A 22,782-nucleotide genomic window follows, 5' to 3' on the forward strand; every position below is an offset into this window, starting at 1 on the left:
TTAATCATCAAACAGGTGAAAGAGAACATATTCTGAAGAAAAAAATCAAGACATTTCAGACAGATTTTTAAAAAAATGCCCCCGAACCCTTTTCCTGTAAAGTGTGAAAATAGAGATTGCATTGTTCATCTGGTCTGCAGTAAAAATATAAGTATGTGACTGTGTTTGTGTGCATGTGTGTGCACGCATGCCTGTGTGTGTGTGTGTGTGTGTGTGTGTGTGTGTATGTCAGTGTGTGTATGTATGTGTGAAAATATGCATGTGTGAGTGAATGTTTGAGTGTGTGTGTGTGTACGCATGTGTGAATGTATGTGTGAGTATGTGTGAGGCCGTGTGTGTGTGTATGTATATCTGTGTGCACATGTGTAAGTATGTGTGCCAGTGTTTGTTTCTGTGTCTGGACTCAGACTTCGGTCTGGAAGTCCCCTTCAGAAGTGTCTGGGGTGGTAGCGGAGGCTGTGCCCCAGGTTTGGCTCAGTTCCAGTTTGTCCTGGTCACTGCTGTCAGTTGTGGGTTCAAAGGTCACTGTCCTGACATTGTCCCAGGAGTGCTGGTCATCTGGGGTGGACTTGTCCTGCCGGAACAGAGACACAAGGCTCCCCAGTGAGCACCTGAGCCTATGTACATACACTACAAAATATATAAGCATTCTACAGGCTGTCAGGCTCATACTCACTTTTAACAACAGTCTATATAGGTGCTTTCATTTGGTAATTTCTCACTCTGATCTAAATGTAGTCTCATCAGTATGTGCATTTCTGCATTGTAAATACTTACCCTTATTTTGCAAATGGAAAGCATAAGTGTACCCTTTAAAGGAGTTAGAGTAGATATGTTTCAAAGTTGAGATGACCTAAAAATTCTCTAAAACAGATTTAAATAACATAGTATACCTGCTCATAGTTTTACTTTACCCATGGTGAAATTGATTACATATGTCATTATTTGTACTTTATTTTTTATTATTTTTTGCATATAATTTACACAGAAGATTATGGTTAAGAGCCTTTGATGTTTGTCTGATACATTTCTTAGTTTTCCACTTAAAATTAAATCTAGTTTAAAAAAAAAAGATTTAGCTCTTTCCAAACTGCTTCTCGGCCAGCTGAATCTGTATACTCACTATACTATAGTGTGTACTATACACAAATCTGTATAATCTGTATATCTCACTATCTCATAAAGAGCACTTAATAAGTAATAATTAGCATATCTTTTCTTGTTATTTTGACTTGTTATCTCAGTATCATCAGAAATAACATAATAGTGACATAATTCTGACATAATTATTACTTTGGTCATAATCTAAAGAAAACATTTAATACCACAGCTTGTAAAACTGTACTTGTGAGAAAAATCTCAACTTTATGTGACAGAAATTCTGTTTTTTTTGGGGGGGGCAGAAATGGGTTTTTAACTTCCTGGGACATTTTTGACTGGGACACACAGCCGAGCCTCAAAATGCAGTTAGAATGACCAGCACCAGGGGGCGATGCAAGACTAATTATTATTCATTTAGGGTTGCCTGAAAATATATATTACATATATATATATATATATATATATATATATATATATATATACACACATATATATATATATATTTATATACACACACACACACACACACACACATACATACATGTAATGCAGACATGCTGGTGAGTGCACAGCATAATATGTTTTTTGTTCTTTGTTTTGTTTTTATATATGCTAGGTTGGATTTTCATATGGGGGAGGGATCATAAAAAGTATGTTCAGTCATTAAAGGGGCTCCAGGGCTTGGCCAGTTTGGGGACCCCTCTCTACTCACACTGGAGGAGTTCTTCTCCCCTTCGGTAGACGAGACGCTCCAGCGCTTCTCCCTCTGGTATCACAGAAAAAAAGAGTCAGCGATGATGTCGTCAGAATCTTACACTGTTGATCTCCGTTGGCCTGAGTTGGAAATGCCTCATTCCCAGACAATCTCGGACTAAATAAAAGAACCAAAGCCTGCTGTGTGATTTTTCAAGAATGTGGATGCAGTCTTTGAGCTTTCCATGACATTCAATAAAATAAGCACAGAATTAGAAAGTGTTCCTTGACTGCTGCTTCACAAAACAATTGAAGTTGGATCTTTTACACATACTTCATTTGAATTAGAAGCAGTGTATCCCAGCTACATGTTTTAAGTTTTTAGAAGAGCTCAATTTTATTTCTCTCTTGTGACCTACTTTTGTAACTCAGACTCCTAAACAAGCCCTTGGATGCGTGAAGTCTGGGATACAGCAGCTGAGCGTGACTTAGAACTGTGACACTGTCAGAAGCTTCATGAGAAAATTCGCCAGTGCGTTCACAACATGACATGTAGGTCTACACAGAACCAGCAAAGTTCACTCCAAGTAGTCCACTAGCCTGGATTATAGACTTAATTTGTGCTCACAGCTACAAGCTAATCAGAAAATGTGTACTGCCATCAACCTGCTAGCTTCAGTTGTTATATTTCACCAAGTGTCTCATTCATCTGTGAACAAATAAGCAATGATAAACCACACACTGTACTCCCTTCAAAGTAAAGTAAAGTAATACCCATATTAATTAGAAAGGAAAATACAGAATGGAAACTTTTTGGTTCCATTCCATAATTATGTATGCAAAATGTGTTGTATTGTTTTATTTTTATAAGCTATTTACTTCATGGGCTTGTTATCTGTGATCTAACGCTCAGCTCGACTGCATTTTCCCTTCTCTGAGATGAAGGTTCATATGGATGTCACCACTAGGTTTATGATCCTAAATCAAAGCTGTGCAAAAATCACAAGGACATTTGATAACGGCAACATCTGTGAGAAACAGGCCTGCCAATTTTTTTTTTGTTTTGTTTTCAGCTTGTGTTTTTTGAAAACATGCTGTACATGTGAAAAGAATATACTATGCGCATTTATGACTGTATTAAAGTTTCATATTTTTAGTTTATTTGAATAGTGCGCTGGCATTTCTTCTCATAATCATCCTTTGAGCTACACTTTATCCAGACCTTGGTCCCAGTGTTCTCATCAAGCAGCAAATTCACAACAGATGCTTCCTCCCCTCTCTCCTCCACTCAGCATTCAGCACACCCACAGATCTCACAGTCCTCTGTATTTTCCATTCCTGTATTTTCAGTCGACAGTTTGCTTAAAATCACTTGTTGACCCTAGCCAATCAGACCCTACCCTTATGCACACAGATGAGCTGATTTGTCAGTTTCAGAGCCCTGACGGGCACACGCTCAGCCTCGTTCTCAGAGCTGTCATTGAGACTCAGTCCTCCCCTCTAAAATACCGAAGCCACGGAGACATCACAAAAATAAACACAGCATAACCAAACCAGCTGTGTTGTACCTTAACTCCAGCTGCTGATGTCATTATAAATCCACCTTCAATGAAAACACATTTATCCTTGAAAATCTGTTTAATGAAAACTGCATTGTGGACATGAGAGACAGCCAGGAGACAGGAGAGAGACAGCCAGGAGACAGGAGAGAGACTGCAGGGAGACAGGAGAGAGACAGCAGGGACACAGGAGAGAGACTGCAGGGAGACAGGAGAGAGACTGCAGTGAGACAGGAGAGAGACTGCAGGGAGACAGGAGAGAGACTGCAGGGACACAGGAGAGAGACTGTAGGGAGACAGGAGAGAGACAGCAGGGAGACAGGAGAGAGACTGCAGTGAGACAGGAGAGAGACTGCAGGGAGACAGGAGAGAGACTGCAGGGAGACAGGAGAGAGACAGCAGGGAGACAGGAGAGAGACAGAGGGGAGACAGGAGAGAGACAGAGGGGAGACAGCAGGGAGACAGACGGAGAACAGGGAGACAGAGGGGTCACAGCTGGAGGACAGGAGAGAGATAGTAGGGGGAACTGGTGGGATGGTGCTGTGTTGCAGGGCGGGATGGAAGAGAACCTTACCTGGGGACTAGGCATAAGCAGGTCTGTGGTCTGCCCACCTGTGGTGCGGAACTCGGTGGAGTGGTTTAGCTCATGGTAGAGCTCATTGTGTCTCTTACGAGTGTGCATCACCTTCTGCAACAGGAAGAAAAACAGCAAGGAATTAAAAAAAAAAAAAAAAAAGGAGAACGACACCCGGAGAGCCCTGGCGACGTCCCCCACACGGCCCACATTTCAGTGAAGAGCATCACAGGCACTGCGGTCAGTGACTATTAAATCTCCCCGTTATTTCAGGGAGGTCTTGTTGTGCAAATGCAGTCCAGTTATGTCAGCAACTCCACCATCTGATCTTTGTGTTTGGGCTGGCACACGGCATGGGGTACGGCATTTGCCAAATTGAAACATCTGCTTGGTTGCTGTCCCCAGCTCATTCCCAAGACTGGCAGGCATTTTAGCATGCATAGCATGTGACACTATGCATGGATGGGGGGTGGGGGATACACAATAATGAGAAGGCAATAGGAACAGGTGAAGGGGCGGGATTGATGATTGGTGATGTCAAAGATCTGAGGAGCAGTGGGGTCTTACCTCAAAATCCAGCTCAGAGTACCGTACCCTTTTCCTCTGGAGGGAGAAAAGACATCGTCAATCACATGGGTTCAGGATCAACACGGCCAAACCCTCTACGGTACCGAGTGGTCGATTGTCTGCAGGGACACGCTCCTCTAGAGTAGGCGGGTCTAGCAGCAGGAAGCACTTCCAAGTAGTCACACTGATTTAATACTCCATGCTGGCCCAATCACAGTGAAGACTTTCCTGTCCTGACATTTTTTACAGGCAGCAGTGTGGAGCAGAAGACCTTTGGTCCATATCCTCGGCAGGGCACCTTGTTCTATCTCAGGGACTTATCATAATAAAATACAGCTATATGAATGGATAAAATGTTAACGTTACCATTTACATGACAATTCACACGTATTCCAGTGTAATGGCACGTAAGGTTGATATCTCATGTTTTGGAACTTTATTTTTCAGGACTGATCTGTGAACTACCACTCCGTAACTAAATGCCTGTAAACTGAGGTAAGTGTATGAACATTTAATAATTTCAATAGGATTATTTAACTATTTGTTTTAATAGTCTAGTACTGTTCAGGGCAGTATTAACTACACTATTATCTGCTCAATTTTCTATACTTACCTTCTAAACTTCACCACCTTACATAATGGTAAACTGTTTCCATGGAGTCTCTCTCTCTCTCTCTCTCTCTCTCACACACACACACACACACACACACACACACACACACACAAACACACACATTTCTTAAAAATCCTCTAACACCTCCACCTGGAGTGGGTGAGGGATTTTCAGCAGGTCTAAAACACAGCAGGAGCAGCAGGAGGGGGAGGAGGAGCAGGAGGAAGAGGAGCGGTCGAGCCGTCTTGAGGCACACAAACAGGACATGCACACATTCAGGACAGGGGCTCGTGCGATCCCCACCTCCTGGGTCGTAGTTCATGAGGGACCAACAGGCAACACCATCTCCTGAATCCACAGGTATAAACCCAGCCTGAATGTCTTTGCCCAGGCTAAATGCTCGTGATGTCACAGCACCATCAAGTACTCTGTGACAGTTTCTTTAATGCGGTATTATTAAGTAAAATTTTACTGATAGATTCATCCACTGTGCCTGCCTTAAGGAACACTGTGAAAGTGAGATCCATCCTTTCTCCCAGAGACAGGACTCTCTTTCTCCTATTAATGTCTTAATGATTCAGGCCCTTGCCCCCACTGTGATGCTATCACTTCAGTGCCCAGGGTCGCTCGTTTCTGAATGTGCGAAATAAAAAGGTTCAGATCCGAACATGGCATGGAACGATGCTCTGATTTTAACAGGAGGCTCGGGGGCCGTAATAAGGCTGTTTGGTGGCGGGGGCGATCTCCATGGGGGGGGGGGGTCTCTGTATCGCAGGGAGTAGACATTGTGCTAATGAGCACCGAGAACACAGAGAGAGTAGGCTGTCTGTCCGTACACGCACTCTGCTCCAGGGTCTGAGGAGGAACCATAGACAGCAGGAGCCATCTGACTGTGGCAATTACAGAGCCCCCAATACACAGGAGTGCAGTCCTGTCTTTTTCAGAGCGTGGGGTATGACTCACAAAACTAAGGCGGTGTGACAGATTAAGCTAAAATCTGACGTGTTATTGGTATATGCAGTGCAGTATGCTTTGACTGCAGCATTTAAATGCATATCTGCTATTCCCTTCACATGGTGCTATAGTCCCTGCCTGTCCATATTATAGTCTCTAAATTTGTGGTATAGTCCCCACCCATCCATATTCTAGTTTTTAAATGCGTGGTATAGTCCCCTCCTGTCTGCGTTAGACTCCACATGTGTGGTATATCTCCGACCTGTCTGTATTAGACTTCACATGTGTGGTATAGTCACAACCTGTCTATAGTATAATCTATAAATGTGTTTTATAGTCCCCACCTGTGGGCATTATAGTCTCTAAATATGTGGTATAGTGCCCACCTCTCTGTATTAGTCTCCACATGTGTGGTATAGTGCCCACCTGTGTGTATTATAGTCTTTAAATGTGTGTTACGGTTGCCATCTGGCTATAAATGTTTTTGCGCACACTTAGAAGGAACATTATACAACTATATAAAAACTAAACAAAACCAAAACCAAAAAATGCAGCTGTTTTTAGAACGGACAGCTAGTCTTTACCATATTCAAATGATTAATATTGCATTTTAATCTAAATCTAAACATTTAATTGAAATAAAATTTAAGAGTTATTACTAGTAAAGTACGTTTATAACGTTCCTTGTTAGTTTATCTTTGTCTTGCAGCAAACTCCACCTTGCTGACATGGAAGCACTGCTGTGTACAAAGCTCTTTTTGGTCTTTCACTGTGTGTGTTTCATGGCCTTCAGAAATTCTGAATCCATTTCACAACCCATCTCACATCTCTTCAGGAATATCAATTAAAAACCATCCTTTGACTGGCTTCATACATTTCACTGTGAATAAAACTGCTGAAACCAACACTATGATAAAGCGGCATATTACAGTGCTGCTCTGAGATTTTTTTCTGAGGGTGAACAGTACAGTGGCATTTGACTTTAGGCAGGTGGCGGGGTGGGCAGGCATGACCATCAACGCCCCTCCCCCACTTACCTCCAGGGACCCCACAGAAAGGCTGGTGTGGGTGCTGCCCAGTTTTCGGGGCAGTGTTCTGGTCCGATTAGCTGTCCCGGTAAGGATGTGTCGGACTGAGGGGTGCTGTTTGAACTGCAGTGCGTGGGTGGGCAGTGGTTTGAGCGTTCTGTAGGACTGGCTCAGGTTCGTGTTGATGTGGTCCATGGACACAAAGCCGTACAGGGCCTTGCCCTCGGCTGGGTGCAGGGCTGGGGGGAAGGGGGCGTCGTGCACCGTGATGTTCAGGGGCATGTCCTCGGCCTCGCGGGGCATGGCCTTGAAGCTCGTCCTGCCGGGCAGGGCCATGTAGTCTCGCTCGCCTCCGCACCCCGGGACGGCCTGGGGCCGCACCCATCCCAGCCCGCTCTCCGTGCACAGGTACACCGGCGTCCCCTGCTGGTGCTGCTGCTCGACGTTCACTTCCTTCTTCAACGACTGTTCGCTTAGCTCGTTCAGGCCCCCTAGTGGCGGGACTTGGACCAGCAGGTTTGGTGGTGGGATGTTGCCCGGCAGGCTGCTGAGATTGATGGTGTCCTTGTTGCTAGCCAGTTTGGGATCATCCTCGTCGTCCAGGGAGATACGGGACAGCGTACCTGTGATGGTGGGCTCTTTAAAAATGACTGCGGGAGACAGAGAGAGCAGGGAGCAAAGGGAGAGGTGATATAGAGAAAGGAGAAAGAAAGAGAGGGATGAAAACAGACAGAAGACAGAAAATAGGAGGTGTACAAAAGAGAGGATGCAGACAGGGTAGGCGGAGAAAGGAATACAGACATAAGGAGGGCGGAGTGAGGTGGGGGGGGGTGGGAGGCAAATTATAAATAAGAGGATCACCACATTCTGGAGGGCAGATATATCCATCTACACCCCACATAGTGAAGTTGCACATTAGCATAGTGGCACTGAGGAGAGCGAGCTGAGGCTGAGGTCCAGGTAACAGGTACAGGTAACAGGTAAAGGTGGGTGATCCGCACCGTTAGGGAGCTCGTCGCTACAAACACTCCATACCCCTCAGTACACCGGCACAGGCCTGCTGTAAACACCACAACGGAATTTGCAATGTTTATTTGGGTTCACCGAGTTCACTGCGCTCTTCCCATGAGGCTGCAATCACTCACATTTCACAGTTCTAAAAACCACACAGAACAGAAAAACTACAAAGACCAGAATACCTCACCTGTCTGACAGGCCAGGTCCACATCTTTCTCAAAGTCTGTCTACAAAAGGACAGGAAGCAGAGAAGAGAGTTAAAGAGTGTTAATGTGACGGCACTGTGTTAAACTGTGATAGTATAACAGAAGACTGAAGCCCCTAGCTGTGGCAGTTTTAGATGTAGGGCACTAGCTATGGCAGTGCTAAATTTAGGGCAATCACTGTGATTGTATTCAGTGAAGTGAAGAATGAGCAGAAACCATGACTCTTTTTAGCTGGATCCAGGGCTACATCTGAAGCACCAACAGACAGGTGTTTAACTATTCCCCACAGCTGGGTCAGCGTGTTGTTGTCTTGACAAGAGTCAAAAGAGAACTAAAACGGGGAACAGAAAAGAAGCAAAATGACAGTGTTGATGATGACACGCCATGGCCCTGCAGGACTGATCATGCTCCACCACAGAAAGGGTGCCCCTTGGTGGAGAACTGAGAGGGTTCGAGACGTGCTGCTGCTTCCCCACTGTCTGCACCTGGCCGTTCTTGCAGGAGTCCGGGGAGTTCTCGCTGTCGTCCTTGCAGACGCCCATGCGACCACACAATGCATCCTGCACCTGGATGACAAAGACCCGGGGGAGGGGGGGGTGCATGGCGGGGAGGGCAGACCAAGAGAGAGGGAGAGAGAGTGACAGCGAGAGAGAGGGGGAGAGTGACACATATACAGAGTAACAAACAGAGACAGGGCGAGAGAGACAGAGGGAGATTAATAGTTATTTTGTACAGTTTTACCATCTGCAAACAACTGGCAGCACTACACATCTGTGTAGTCATTGCAAGACGCTTATTTGAATCATAAGAGAGAGAGCTAAGAAACTGCAGGCTTCCAGGGCCAGGGTAGAGCGGCCCTATAGTCACCATAGCCCTCCAGGGCCAGGGTAGAGCGGCCCTATAGTCACCATAGCCCTCCAGGGCCAGGGTAGGGTAGCCCTGCAGACACTGTGGGCCTCCAGGGCCAGGGAAGGCTTAGTGCCATCAGGTTAGCTGCAAGTGTCAGAAATGAAAGAGAGATGGCGGCCACACTCACCTCTCGCCGCAGTACACAGTGAACGGTGATGATGACCACGCCCTGCACCGCGTCAAAGACGGCGAAGAGCACCTGGAACAGGACGGAGGTCCTGTCGGTGATGGCCAGGACAGCTGACATCCAGGTGAGAGCCAGCAGGGGCAGCACCACGCAGGAGCTCCACAGAGACGCCCTGTGCAGACACAGCGGCGCACCTCAGCACCTCACCACTAGGGAGCCTCAGCACCTCACTCACACCCGCTCTGCAGCATCACAAAGGACTCCGTGACACTAACCAAGAAGAGCTAATGTGGCCCATCCTTCAGATAAACTGGGGTAAATAATCACACGCTGGCATATGCTCATTCATAATTCAACTGACACTCTCTCAGACACACGCATATACACACACACACACGTACATTCACAGTCTCTCTCTCTGTCTGTCTTTTTCAATCTATTTCCCTCTCTTACACACACACACACACACACACACACACACACACACACTCACACTCACACTCACACTCACACACACGCAGGTTAATAGCTCTTCGCCCCAGGAGCAGTGGCAGTCACATCTCTCTACTTGAGTACTAATGGATGCGTTCTCACTTTTCCCAAAGTGCAAAAGAACCGAGGACCTGGCAGGACCTGCCCTGGTTCTTTCTCTCTTTCAAGAGCAGGCCAGTCACTCTCCTCCCCTCTCTCTCAGCAGTGGTAGCGCAGTGGACTCATGGGAACAGTGTCTGTTAAAGTGAGTGCCAGGCCCATGCTGCTGTGTGGCTTGCCGAAGTGGAGATAATTCATTCTGAGAGCAGACTCTGTGGAGATCTTGCTCAAAAGGTCAGCATACTCAGAATGCACCTAATTTTTGTGTCGGTAAATCCCATTTTGGAGACAAATATTGCACCGTTGAGCTACGCTGACCCAGCAGATAGGCAGATATGCAGGCTGTGCCCTCACTGAGGTGTCACGAAGACTGCAGATTGAGTAACACCTGTAGTGCTGTAGTCCAGTGCACTGAGTATACTGTACAGTAATGGTGTAGCAGCAGTGAGACTGCAGCAGCAGCCATACTGAGTCTGGAGACAGAGAGAGAGAGAGAGAGAGAGAGATGGACTGGACGAGCGCTTTGAAGAGCTCCTGTTCTTACGGTCAGGGTGTGGGCGCGAGTGAAAGAGAGAGACAGCAGGTGGAATGGGACTAACATGACGCTGCTGGTGGTGGCCCTGGACAGAGTGCTGCGGGAGTTCACCCCACACTGGGAGCATTTGGGGAGCGGTCCACCGTGCGGCTCCAGCGCCTGACTTCAAGACATAACACAGCAGAGTGGGAGGGGCCAGGGAGCGGGGTGGGCCGGCCCAAGCGCACACACACACACAAGAGGGGTCCGGCCAATCCAAATTCACACAGGGGAAGGGGTGGGCCAAACCAAACGCACACATTGGATGGGATAATGAGAGGGAAAACAAGAGAGGACCCAACCAGACACAAAACAAACAGTGGGAGAACAGAGAAAGAGAGGGATATGAAAAGAGAAACAATGAAAGAATGATTGAAGCAGCATTACAGAGAACATCAACAGAATGAAAACACAGACAAACACCTTTATACCCTGTGACCCCAACATGACTCCACAACACCTGACAACTATACAACCTACTGTATAACACAATCAAACCATGTAAAACCAATATAACATAAAGTCTACAAAGTCTGACAGCTGTATACACTATAACTCCCTTGGAACCCATACCATCCATTCTGCCATGTATACATGTAGAAAATTTGGTAGCAGAGATGATTCATGCTCCAGAACTACACAACTTAATTGAATGGAATAAAACTATACACACCCAAGTGACCTGGTTATGTTATTTGAAGTAATGTGGCTTCAAATAATTTTAAAAATAACAACGATATTGAAGACCTATCCTGAAATTAGAATCAAGACTTTTTATTGTTATAAACAATACAGTTTCACATGTAATTCAATGAAGCAGAACCATTGCATAAGCATTCGAGGAGGAATAATCTGCTCATATGTGACGCTTATTTAAATAAGCTTGCATAATGCTACTAAGAACAGGTCCATGCCCTGCCTGGCACATTAAAGCAAGCCTATGACAGCGCTCACATTTCTTCCTCTGAGGTGAGTTTTGCATTAAGGCCAAAAGTCAGGCCACGCCATGACTTGCATATTTTATATGTTACACATTTATCGTGCAATTACATCCATATGAATAAACAGTGGCAGTACACCTGATATATCAACACATTCTCCATGTGCTGTTTCAACACAATTCTTTTTTCCACATCTGAAACAATTTCATTTCTTATTCTTGGTTCATTTCCCAACCCAGCACGGAGTTGCATGTCTCTTTCAATTCATATTTCAAAAAAGATTAAGAGAAACTGTGTTTGAAAGCAGCTGAACTACACATCACGGTGTGTCCAGAATCACATAAATGTCACTGTTGAAAGCGAGGCAGACTGGTAAGTGCACTGAGATTCTGATATGGCAGTTAATTCAAATCCAAGAGGCTCTGGCTCATCAGACTACACACGTGAATCACCTCTCTGACTCACAGCACACACCCACTGATTCGTCTCTCTAACTCACGGAGCATTGGCTCATTGACTCAGCACACTAGCGGCGCACAGGATCACTAACTCACCTCACTGACTGAATTCCCTCAGCTAGCCATCTGCCCCTTAAAAGACTGTTTGATGGATTCCGATCAATAATATTCCTCCGATAAACCTGCCACAAGCCTGGCCTTCATACCTGAATCCTCCTGGCTTATTAATGTATTTGTGGGAAGACTGTCTGAATCAATACCTGCAGTTCATTAGTGTCAGAATAATGCACTCTATGAAATCACAAGAGGAGTTTGTCGATAAGCAATAAGCCTGGCTCATATGTACCGTGCATAAAAACAAACACACACTAACTAAACAAAGGAAAGGCCAGGCAATCTGAAATGGGTTTACACTGTTTAGCACATACAACATTACACGGCTGTGATTCAAGTGTGTGGGCATTTTTCATTCCTTATCATAATGATGTTGATTTTATGCTTTTATTTTATGCGTACGGTGAGTGTGGTTTGCTCCTGTGTTCCTGTGAGTGTGGTCTGTTTTTGTGTTTCTGTGAGTGTGGTGTGTTTTGTGTTCTTTTGAGTGTGGTGTTTCTGTGTTTCTTTGCATGTGATGTGTGTATTGTGCCTACCCTGCTTTCTGCTTTTTGGACTTGTCTGAGATGCCGTCCCGGGACACAAGCTTGTTGAAGATGACGATTCCGATCAACATGTTCACCTGCAGGGGACAGCATTCCATCACTGCAGGAGCACAGCATGACCTTTGAACTTTCTCACTTATTACATTCACCACTTTATGATTGCATCCATGTAAACAGAAGTACTACAACTAGGTGCACCTTATTAGAAGTAACAGTCATATGTTCTGGAATTGTTCCATTTATACTAGCATTGTGCTTGCATTTTGAACACCAACATTAGGACTGTTGAATCAATTTTCATTGTGGTATCACATAAATAACAAAAATGTACCCTTACATATGAGTGGTAATGCAGCAGAAGTTATCTGGGCATTCATCAATAGAAAAACACCTCTACACAAAACCCAAGTGGCCATAAAGGGAAATGCAATTTTTCATCTGTGTTTTACCTATAGAATTGGCTATGATTCTAAACTGGAAGGAAGGTATTTACTGTGTGTATGTTCATTCAGTACAGTACAGTACTATATCAGTGGTAGAGGAACATAAAATCCAAAAAATCCAGAAGAGGATTTGTTGATGGTCCTGCTGAGTATACTGATGGACAGTGAGATTGGCCAATGGGGAGAGGATTTGTTGATGTAACTCACCAGTACGATGACAGCAGCAGGTCCCACGAAGGCGTACAGCAAGCCCCTTTCCAGGGACAGCCAGCAGCTGAGGACGGAAAGGACACAGGGAGAGAACATGAAAGAGGGGTCCTGTCTCCGTCATACAGCTTCCCTACAGAGACCCCCCAATAATGATACCGCAGCTACTGAATGCAGTGTTGCATCAGTTATTATCATGGTCAGGGATATGGAAGGACAGTAGTCACAGTTCTGTGGAGTCTTGTGCTGGTGTACTGAAAATGGGTCACACATACACCCTGTATTCACACTGAAAGAGGAGACTTAAGGCACAGATGTAACGGATGTTTTATATTTGCACATGGTTATTAGTAACTAATGAGTATTTACACATATTCAGCGATGACAGTTTAGAAGAGGCTGTGAGAAAACTTGGGAGTACAGCCAATTCCCTCACATGAGGAGAGGTCATTAGGCATTCTAGAGGTGAAGAGTTAAAATGTAAGAAAAAACTAATGAAATCAGAGTGTGCTCTTTAATGTCAATGTGAAATTGTAGCCGCTGGTGCTGTGAGGCTGCTGGGACCCAGGAAGATGACTCACGAGCTGACTGAGCCGTAGCCCTGTGCCCTGGTGAATCCCACCGACACCGCAACAACCAGAGCTGGAAGACCTGCGGGGAGAGAGGGAGAGGAAGTGAGTGAGAGGGAGGGAGGGAGGGGGAGAGAAGGTGAGAGGGAGGGAGGGAGGGAGGGGGAGAGAAAGCAAGAATTTGGGAGTCAGAGAGGAGGAGAGATAAGGAGGAGGAGTGTGGATGAGAGAGAATGACACAGATAAGAAGCAAAGGTAAAGAGGGAGTAAAGTCAGTTATATAAAAGTGCATGGAGTTTAACACTAAAAAGACTTTCTAATGCTGCAAGAGAGTCTTGCAGTATGTCTCACTGTTACCTACTACCTATAATCTAGAATTATTGGATTACACCCTCTAACGGGTGCTCAGGTCAAATACTGTGCTAAAACCTACAAGGGCCATCAAACTGCCAGGAATGTAACCCACAGGCTTTTCGTTACAGATACTGATTCCACAGCATCCAGATACAGACACTGATTCCAGAGCAGGCCATGTCCACATCCCCTCCTCTCAGTGTACCCGTCCCCCGGACTTCTATCGCCCCCTGCTGGTAAGGAAATGCCCCTGCCCCTTGGGTCAGGGTAAAAGGCATGTCATTAGCAGCGGTCAGCTTGTAATGTGTCAATTAGGCTTATTAATTCCGCTCTCATTACAACTTTGCTGGTGCCAGTAAGGAGCCTGTTTCTGAAATATTAATTCAATTACCAATGAGCCGATTAACTCTATTAAACAGATGCAATTACGGGAAAAAATACGAACGGATGGGAAAATAGGAAAAGAAAGTGAAGCTGTTGTAGGAAGCACAATGAAGGCTCCAGGGCAACACAGTTCCCGAGCCATAGTTCCCAAGCCACCCCTCCCTGGGGTCAGGTCTGCACATCTCCATGTGCTTGCATACAGCACCATCATTTTCAGTTACAAACAGGTTTTCACCATTTACAGATTCATTTCCGAGCACAGAAAAACATTGCTGATTTTTTACATTTACATTTATTCATTTGGCAGACGCTTTTATCCAAAGCGACTTACATAGGTTACAGTTCTTTACAATGTTATCCATTTATACAGCTGGATATTTACTGAGGCAATTGTGGGTTAAGTACCTTGCCCAAGGGTACAGCAGCGTCCCAGCGGGGATCGATCCGGCAACCTTTCGGTTACGAGACCTGCTCCTTAACCACTATGCTACACTGGTTTTTAAATGCATTGTCTTCTGAAAGGACCTTTGACTTTAACAGATCTTATCATTTGAACAATGAATTATTGAATACAACTAGAGGCAGTTTTCATGGATTTCAGATGTCACAGCACCTACAACACTAAAGAGATTTCATGACTACTGAATCACTGCTTAGGACCAGGACTAATTTTTAAACATTGAGGAATCCCTTATCAACTCTGTACTGACCTAACTCTGGTACACTCTGTAGTGTCGAACCTCTCAGCCAATCAGAAATGACAAACCCGATAATGTTAGCTGCTCTTTAGAAGGGGCATTAGACTCATTATAACATGGCTTATCAACCTATTTTGATAGGAAGATAATCTTTACTTCATGGTTCACCATTATTGTACCTATGATTCTGAATGGCTTCAGTGCTTTGGTGTAGTGTTGTGTTGCAGAGAAGGCCAGGGTTTCACACACAAGCACTTTCTGGACATCTTCTTTAACAGTACAACACATACAAGGTCCCTACCCCAGCCCAGACACAGGAAACGCTTGCGAATGAGGCGTGTCCTTGTCCTGCCATTCACAGCCAGGTAAGACTGCCACGCCTCCGCCAACACCCAGCAGAAAGAGGACAGGAAGAAGAAGTGCAGACAGGCAGCTGTGATCGTGCACACAACCTGAGAGAAAAGAAGAGAGAGAGGGTGAGAGAGGTTGAGGGAAAGAGGGAAGGAGGGGGTGAGGTGAAGAGAGGAAGGAAACAGAAAGGGAGAGAGGGGGAGAGGGAAGGAAGGGGGGAGAATAAAGAGAAAGGGAGAGAGAGAAGGAGGAAGAGAAAGAGGAAGGGAGAAAAAGTAAGAAAGAGGGAAGGAAGCAATAGAGAGAGAGAGAGTCAAAGACAGACACAAAAGGATGGAGACAAGGAGAGAAAAGGAAGGAAACAGTTAGTTACATCATTCATTATTTGAATTAGGAGCAGAAAAAGGAAAGGGAAACAGGAAGAAATAAGTCTGTGTGTGTGTGTGTGTGTGTGTGCGCGCGTGCGTCTGCATATGTGTATGCGCTAACATAATGAAATATGCATGAGGGATGTGCTCAGCCTCTCAGGGCTGGAGGCAGACAGATATCACATCAGAAACTCATACAGTGATAAGAACCACCCCACTAAACCAACCATAAACTGTAACTCCACTAACCCACCAAACCAACTCAGTAAAGCCCCATCCCTGTGGGAGAGGGGAAGAGGGAGACCCCACCTCACCAGGCTCACCTTGTTGAGTGTCTGGGACTGTCCCACCAGGATGAGCACATTAGAGGCCAGGATCGCCAGGCCAAAGTTCAGCAGGATCATGGACCTCTCTGAGCGGATGTACCTGTGGGAGAAAGATAGTGACAGCAACAGCAAAGATGGGTACAGCTGCATATGCCTGCATGTAGTTGTGTGTAGCTGTCTACGTCTGTGTGTAGCTGCATGTGCCCGTGTAGCTGTGTGTAGTTGCAAGTGCCTGTGTTTAGCCAGCTGCCGGTTTTGCCCAAACACAAATCTCTCCCAGCAATATTTTTCCCCATGTGAAATTATGATTACTAACCAGTAACAGTTTGTTTATAGTCAATGATGAATTCAAATCCAGTCAAGATAACAATATAATAACAGTTCAGATGTCTGCACACGAATGTGTCATATGACCCAACGGCAGTGGCCACTCTGTAAGAAAAGGACACAGTGGACAGAGGTGGGACAGAATTGGAGAGCTAGGGAACAGCCAGGGATGGAACCTGAGAATATATGAGCTGGATGGACTACAGTGACAGGCTGGTAACCAGAGGAGAGATGCCCAGTAAAACAGATACACAGCATAGTGGATTTAACCTGAAGCGGTCAGAGAGCACAGATTGGACTGGGGAGAACAGAAGTACAGAATGGGTGAGAATGAGAAGCCTGGTTCAGGAGGGGATGGAAGAAGAGAGAGCAGACAGCCGGGGAGTACCTCCAGAGGGCAGCATAGGCCACCAGCAGGGTGAGCAGTGCCGTGCAGGACACCCCACATCCCACCATGAGGGGCAGCGAGGGCAGGCTGGCAGGCCCCGCCTCCTGGGGAGGGACAAAGGGAAAAGGCAGAGGGGGGGTTTCTGATCACACCCATCGACTGCAAACTTTCCAGGCTCGTTAACTATCATCACGCAGGCCCACTCTGTGGAGGTCCAGAGAACGCTGGATTAAAACGCAGCCATCTGGTTTGGATTTGCAGCTGGCTTTCTCACCACCCACGTCCAAGGCATCAAAAAATTCCATCAGCGTTTCTTTTCTTTTTGCTTATTTTGAAAAGAAGCTGTGTACTTTTCGCACTCTAACTTCATTAACCGAGAGGTCAACTACAGTGAGCCTGACGACGCCATGAACAGTGTGTTCTTGCCAGTTTCCTTGATGAAGATCTCTGTTGTCTCTGTTGTTGAATCAGAAACACAATATTTCATGAAATCAATCATTCATTCTGTGAAACACAGCAGGCACAGGAGTGAGGTATTACATCTTTCAGCTGCCTTGAGCGTCTGCAGGAAAATGTGAGTGGCTTCCTAATTCCAGTAGCTGATAGGGCGTTTAAGACTTTCAGTGCCTGTGATTTTGGTCTCCTAGGGGATATTTTTGTTGTCCATGTCAAAATCCCTGCAGGCACAATGTCTCGGCTTTAGAGAACAGTCTGCCCTGTTAGTCTGCGCTGTTGGAGCATAAACTCTGCTTCAGCGTGTGCTTTAAAGTATGAGCCAGCAACATGCTGGAACCTACTGAATGTCTAAAGCCTATTTCAAATGGAACTTTTCAGTGCATAATCTCCAGAAATACACCATCTCAATTATAGAAGAGAAGAGGGGGTAGAAGGGAAAACTGATAAATCTAGTTTATATATTTAATGGCCAATTCAGTCATGAATATAAAATTTTACCTTTGTGTGAACCTCAACAGAAACATAACGCATAACATAACCTAATTTTCAAACCATTCTGACTGTAAAGCCAGATCTGTGTTGATATTACAGAGTATGACCCACATACGGATTTGAAAAACACATTTGAAAATTGGGGGGATAATCCCCATCCCACATTGATTGCAAGGCATCTAATGCAAGTGACTGATGTATTGCAGGTTACTTGGCTTCTGTTGCATAGTCAGATTGCACAAGTTAACTTGTGGTAGGGCTTGAATGGGAGCCTGGTCTGACACTGTTGCTACTTTAACTTGAATGGATACACTTACGTTCTATTGTGCTGGAGATTGTTCTGGATAAGAAAGTCTGCTGAATGCATGCAATGTGTCAGGTGTCATGTGACAGGAATGAATCACATTTAGGTGTCATGTCACAGACATCAATCACATTCAGGTTCTTCTGTCACAGACATGAATCACACTTAAGTGTCATGTCACAGGAATGAATCACATTTAGGTGTGCTGTTACAGATATGAATCACATGGAGGTGTGCTGTCATGGAAATGAATCACACTTACGCGTACTGTCACATACATGAATCACACTTATCTGTGCTGCCACAGATATGGATTGTGAAGAAAACTCACAAAGGTCGGGTTTACTGTAAATGAGAAGGCTGCTAATCTCATCCTAAATAAGCTGGGACACACACAGCCGACGGGGGGTTACTCTTAGTCAGATTCTGTGTTCCACACACAAGCATGACTGAAGTATTCAACAGTGTGCGAAAGGGAGCCTGAATTTGTGAGCTAGAGCAGCCAGAAATGAGAAAATCATAGGGCTGGAAAAATCCTAAATAAATAGCAGGAATTCACATAAAAAAAACCAAATGCATACCCCAAACACAGCGGGAGACAGAGGCAGAAACCTCCCCTCTGTTCCCCAATCCTGCTGAAACCTGCCCGCAGGATCAGCCAGGCAGAGCACTGATATGGAATATTAATATTAATAATAAATCTTAAAGCCTCTTGAAGCCTCTGCAGATAAAATTCTTGATCTTCATCCTGCTCCGAAAGAGTTAACTTTCTGTCAGTCTCTGAACCCTCATTAGAATGTGGCCTAAAACATTCACAGTTGCCTTAACTGTGATTATTGTTAACTATTACTGTGATTGTTGTTAATTATTCATTGCCACATTTTTACACTTATGCAATAGGTTTATGACACTGATTTTTTAATAAAACACTGATTTCTGAACAAATCACAGTCATTTTCAGAAATCATAAAACATATAATATTTGAGCTCAAAGTTAGAGATCAAAGGAAGCTGGAACTGAAGTTTGAAATGCTGTCAAGTGCTGCCTGATGGATCCATTTTTCTAAAACTACACAATCGGCAAATGAGGGACATCTGAGGCGGGGTCAGCAAAAGGGGCGGCTTTCTGGCTCCAAGGCCAGAAAGAGGCCCATTAGACATACAGTCTCTTCTCTAAATCCATTTTCTCTCCCTCCCTCTCTCTCTCTCCTCCATCCCTTTCTTTATGCAGAATCACACATCAGTCAAAGTCGGGGGGAGCGAGAGAGTTTTTTCTCAAGGGCGCAGGTGAGCGTCACCCACCAAACAGCACACTGGAAGATCATAAACTTCCACAACACAAAAGACATGTCATCGCCCAGGTCGCAGGTCTCAGGTCTGCTCCAGCCACCATGATTAAGCCCTGGTCCCCATCAATCAGAGGCCACAGCCTGTGTCAACGCCGAACCGCATTACTGTCACCTCCATGACGGCCACATCAGCCCCCATCCCCCAAAATCTGCCATAGAAACGCCCTCAGCTCTGCTCTTACCCTTCCTTCTCTTATCTATGACACCAGCGCTCCACTTGGCTTCTGATCTTCTCTTTCTATTTCACACCAACGCTCGGCCTCTCAGGAGACGTTCCACTGTCTTTAATTGCTTTTTTTCCCAATCAATGGCAACGGAAATCCTCTACAAACAGGGAGCGAAAGGCTGATAAGAGCGCAGACTGGCAGTCCTGAGAGAGGCGGAGTGACGGCGCCAAACAAGACGTCCAACGGCAGAGGCAAGGGAGGGGAAAAAGGGCGTAAAACAAACCATCAAAATGCTGGCGGGCTTCCCACCGCCTCTCCGCAGACCGCAGGAGATAAGAGGAAGAGGAGGAGGGGGGGTGGAAGGAGATATACCGAAAGATCAGTAGTGTTTTTCCGGTGCTGTGTTACTGCGTTGACACACGCGCACACTCAGAGTGCAGAATATACTGGCTCTGCAGCCTCTGAAGGGCTGCTGACAAAGGTGTTCCTCCTGGTGCTCGCCCACGGAATAAGCAGTTTTCGAGTGGTTTCCAGCAGTGGTAGTGCTTTTTACCATTTCCCCCTCCTCCAATAACAGGAATTGTAATTCATTCTCCCCATAAATCCCCTCTCCTCCTGGCTACAGCTTGGTCAATGCTCTGCTGCCCTGTCCAGTCTTTCAACGATGATAGACAGACAGAACTTAGCTGGTCTTTAGACTGCTAATGCAGTTAACGATCTTACCAGGCCTTTAGGCTTCTAATTAAATGAACGGTCTTACCTGGTCTTTAGGCTGCTAATTTAATGAACAGCCTTACCCTGTCTTCAAGCTATTATTGTAGCGAACGGTCTTACCTGGTCTTTAGGCTGCTAATGTAGCCAATGGTCTTACCTGCTCCTCTTGCTGCTGTGCTAACACTGCCACTGTGGACAGCCTGCTGCAGAGACACTTGGTGTGCAGCGCTGGAGGCTGGACTGCCTGCGTCTGGCAGCCTTCAGTGTCCCAGTGTTCAGGAACGTCCTCCCTGACCGAGGAGATATTAACATACACACACGCACACACGCGCACAACCACAGGAACAGAGTGGGAAAGAGGGAGAGAGGAAGGAGGAGTGAACATGAGAGGTAGGTATTACTGGGACACTGTGTGTGACAGGCATGAAACCACATGCCTGTGTCCACAAAAAATACTCCCCCCACAGCTTCATGCTCAACACGTTCACTGTGTAAGAGATTCATTCAAACATTCACTCCTACTGACACAGTTTAAGAGTTGCACTAATGTATAGTTTCAAGCATCTGTCAGTGGGCTCCTGGCAACACTTATCCTCCAGAAATTCATATCACCCAAAATCAGCACTTTAGCAAGTCTAAAGTCCAGACTGATCACTGCAACAGTCTGTTACAGTCCTGATATAATACTGCAGCCCTGTACCGGTAGCCATCTCTTTTAAACCCTCAAGCAGTACATCTCTGCCATGCTGTGTGAATCACCCCACACCTGTCCCTGACATCTCTCTCCCATCAGTCGCCTTCCTGCTTCTACTCTCTCCTCTCTCCATACTTATATTCTATCCCTCCCTGTCCTGTTACCAATCCCCTCTCCACCTGTCTTTTCTATCCCTCCTCCCTTTCTTCTCCTCTCTCTGTCTCCTCTTTCCCTCCTTTTCTAACCACATCCTTTCTCTACCAGTCACTTTTTACTTTGGCTCCTTTGCCAGCCAACCCCACCCCCCCTCCCCCCAAAACCCGACACTTAATTACGCCAATGCCCCCATTTCCTGACTGCCCACATTATTAACACATTTGAGCACTATGGGCACATTTACAAGAGGGCAGCACTCTGAATACTTAGACTCCGGAAAAATATTCATTATAAATCAGTATTCCTACTGACCTCCGCCCATGCAAAGGAATATGTAATGCTTCACTCATAAATGCCGACAGCCAGGAGCCAGATGTTCATATCAAAGTGCAATTTAAGTGAGTGTAATGCTATTCCATGGGAGACAGAGGGACTGTAGCATGGTAATATGTTTCCACTGATCTGCAGAACATATGTACAGATCAAAACACATAAATAATATACCACAAACTCTATTAAGACGTCTATTTTTAGTTGCCCCTGTTTTCTGAAAAGCTGATAAATATTTCCCGGCTTAGCAAGCTATGCATTTTCTACATACATACATACATACATATATACATATATACCTAGTTACATAGCTATGTTATTAGAGTTGTTTATAATAACACATATGTGTAAAACATGAATGATATTAGCCTGTCCAATATGAATATTGACTTACATTACATTTGAGAGTTAAACTATTGAACTGATGTTTACATTTCTAATAATATTGATTCAGTAGTTACAAATTTCCACACAATAAAAGCTTGAATATTGTGCTTCTTTTGGGTATGGCGGTAGGAGAGGATTGCCTTCATTTGGCCACAGTTGTTGACATTGTTTTGATATCAAAAACAGGCAAAAGAAAAGGGGAGATGAGGGGAGGAGGGATGTGAAAGCTAATGTGGACCGGAAATGGGAAGAGGGTTTTTCATAGCTGCAGATGGGACTGGATTGCATAGTTAATTGCATAAGGATTGTCTGAAAATTCTCCTCCAACAATCTTCATTTGGAACTTCAATTAGCAGGAGCATTTCACCTGTTTTATTCAGAATTCTTAAATACTCTAACAGAAAGATAAAGGGACACATGTGAGTGCAGTCAGAATTGGTTATCGCATGGACCCCAGAAAAGCCCATAGAAGGCGCATGTGAGCCTTATCTACCCTGGTTGAAACACTCTGTAGGGAAGGAGGTCCCCGCATCCCACAGGCCTTTTTTGATCACCCTTTCACATCCATCTTTTAATTATTCCACAATTCATTCGGTCAGAGCAGTAATCGGTTATTGTGGTAATTGGGTTTAAATTGGATTTTCTGTCTGAGCTACTGGAGCACTGGCCCGCTGCTAGCCCCGAGACAGCCCCCCGGCAGCCTGCTGATGGCCCTGCTGTTCCTGATGTGAGCTCTGACAGGCAGTG

General features: G+C 45.3%; 2 protein-coding genes across 5 annotated transcripts in view; both read right to left on the reverse strand.

Moving 5' to 3' along the window:
* Nucleotides 1–333: 333 nt before the first annotated feature.
* Nucleotides 334–5,174, reverse strand: LOC118786692 (adhesion G protein-coupled receptor B2-like). Of its 2 annotated transcripts, XM_036541957.1 has the most exons (4): nt 4,495–5,174; nt 3,928–4,041; nt 1,814–1,867; nt 334–574 (listed from the first exon to the last, which is right to left on the reverse strand). In XM_036541957.1, exons 2-4 carry the CDS (start codon nt 4,033–4,035, stop codon nt 404–406), a joined length of 333 nt encoding a protein of 110 aa, XP_036397850.1. In that variant the 5' UTR covers nt 4,036–4,041; nt 4,495–5,174; the 3' UTR covers nt 334–403. The 2 variants fall into 2 exon arrangements, with proteins under 2 accessions (XP_036397850.1, XP_036397849.1); XM_036541956.1 differs by having other exon boundaries at nt 3,928–5,174.
* Nucleotides 5,175–6,829: 1,655 nt separating this feature from the next.
* The window catches only part of LOC118786689 (adhesion G protein-coupled receptor B2-like), a 64,230-nt gene continuing 48,277 nt past the window's right edge, over nt 6,830–22,782 (reverse strand). For 2 of the 3 annotated variants that reach the window (XM_036541952.1, XM_036541949.1), the window contains 12 exons: nt 20,626–20,758; nt 16,987–17,090; nt 16,269–16,371; nt 15,528–15,678; nt 13,803–13,872; nt 13,222–13,288; nt 12,563–12,648; nt 10,539–10,637; nt 9,349–9,520; nt 8,798–8,878; nt 8,294–8,333; nt 6,830–7,739 (listed from right to left, as the gene is read on the reverse strand). In XM_036541952.1, the coding sequence (XP_036397845.1) occupies nt 6,883–7,739; nt 8,294–8,333; nt 8,798–8,878; nt 9,349–9,520; nt 10,539–10,637; nt 12,563–12,648; nt 13,222–13,288; nt 13,803–13,872; nt 15,528–15,678; nt 16,269–16,371; nt 16,987–17,090; nt 20,626–20,758 (1,963 nt within the window). In that variant the 3' untranslated portion in view covers nt 6,830–6,882. The remainder of the gene's footprint in view (nt 7,740–8,293; nt 8,334–8,797; nt 8,879–9,348; nt 9,521–10,538; nt 10,638–12,562; nt 12,649–13,221; nt 13,289–13,802; nt 13,873–15,527; nt 15,679–16,268; nt 16,372–16,986; nt 17,091–20,625; nt 20,759–22,782) is intronic. The other variant, XM_036541951.1, reaches the window with a different exon arrangement.

The sequence above is a fragment of the Megalops cyprinoides genome, chromosome 12 (assembly GCF_013368585.1).
Source record: "Megalops cyprinoides isolate fMegCyp1 chromosome 12, fMegCyp1.pri, whole genome shotgun sequence".
Classification (NCBI taxonomy): Eukaryota; Metazoa; Chordata; class Actinopteri; order Elopiformes; family Megalopidae; genus Megalops; species Megalops cyprinoides.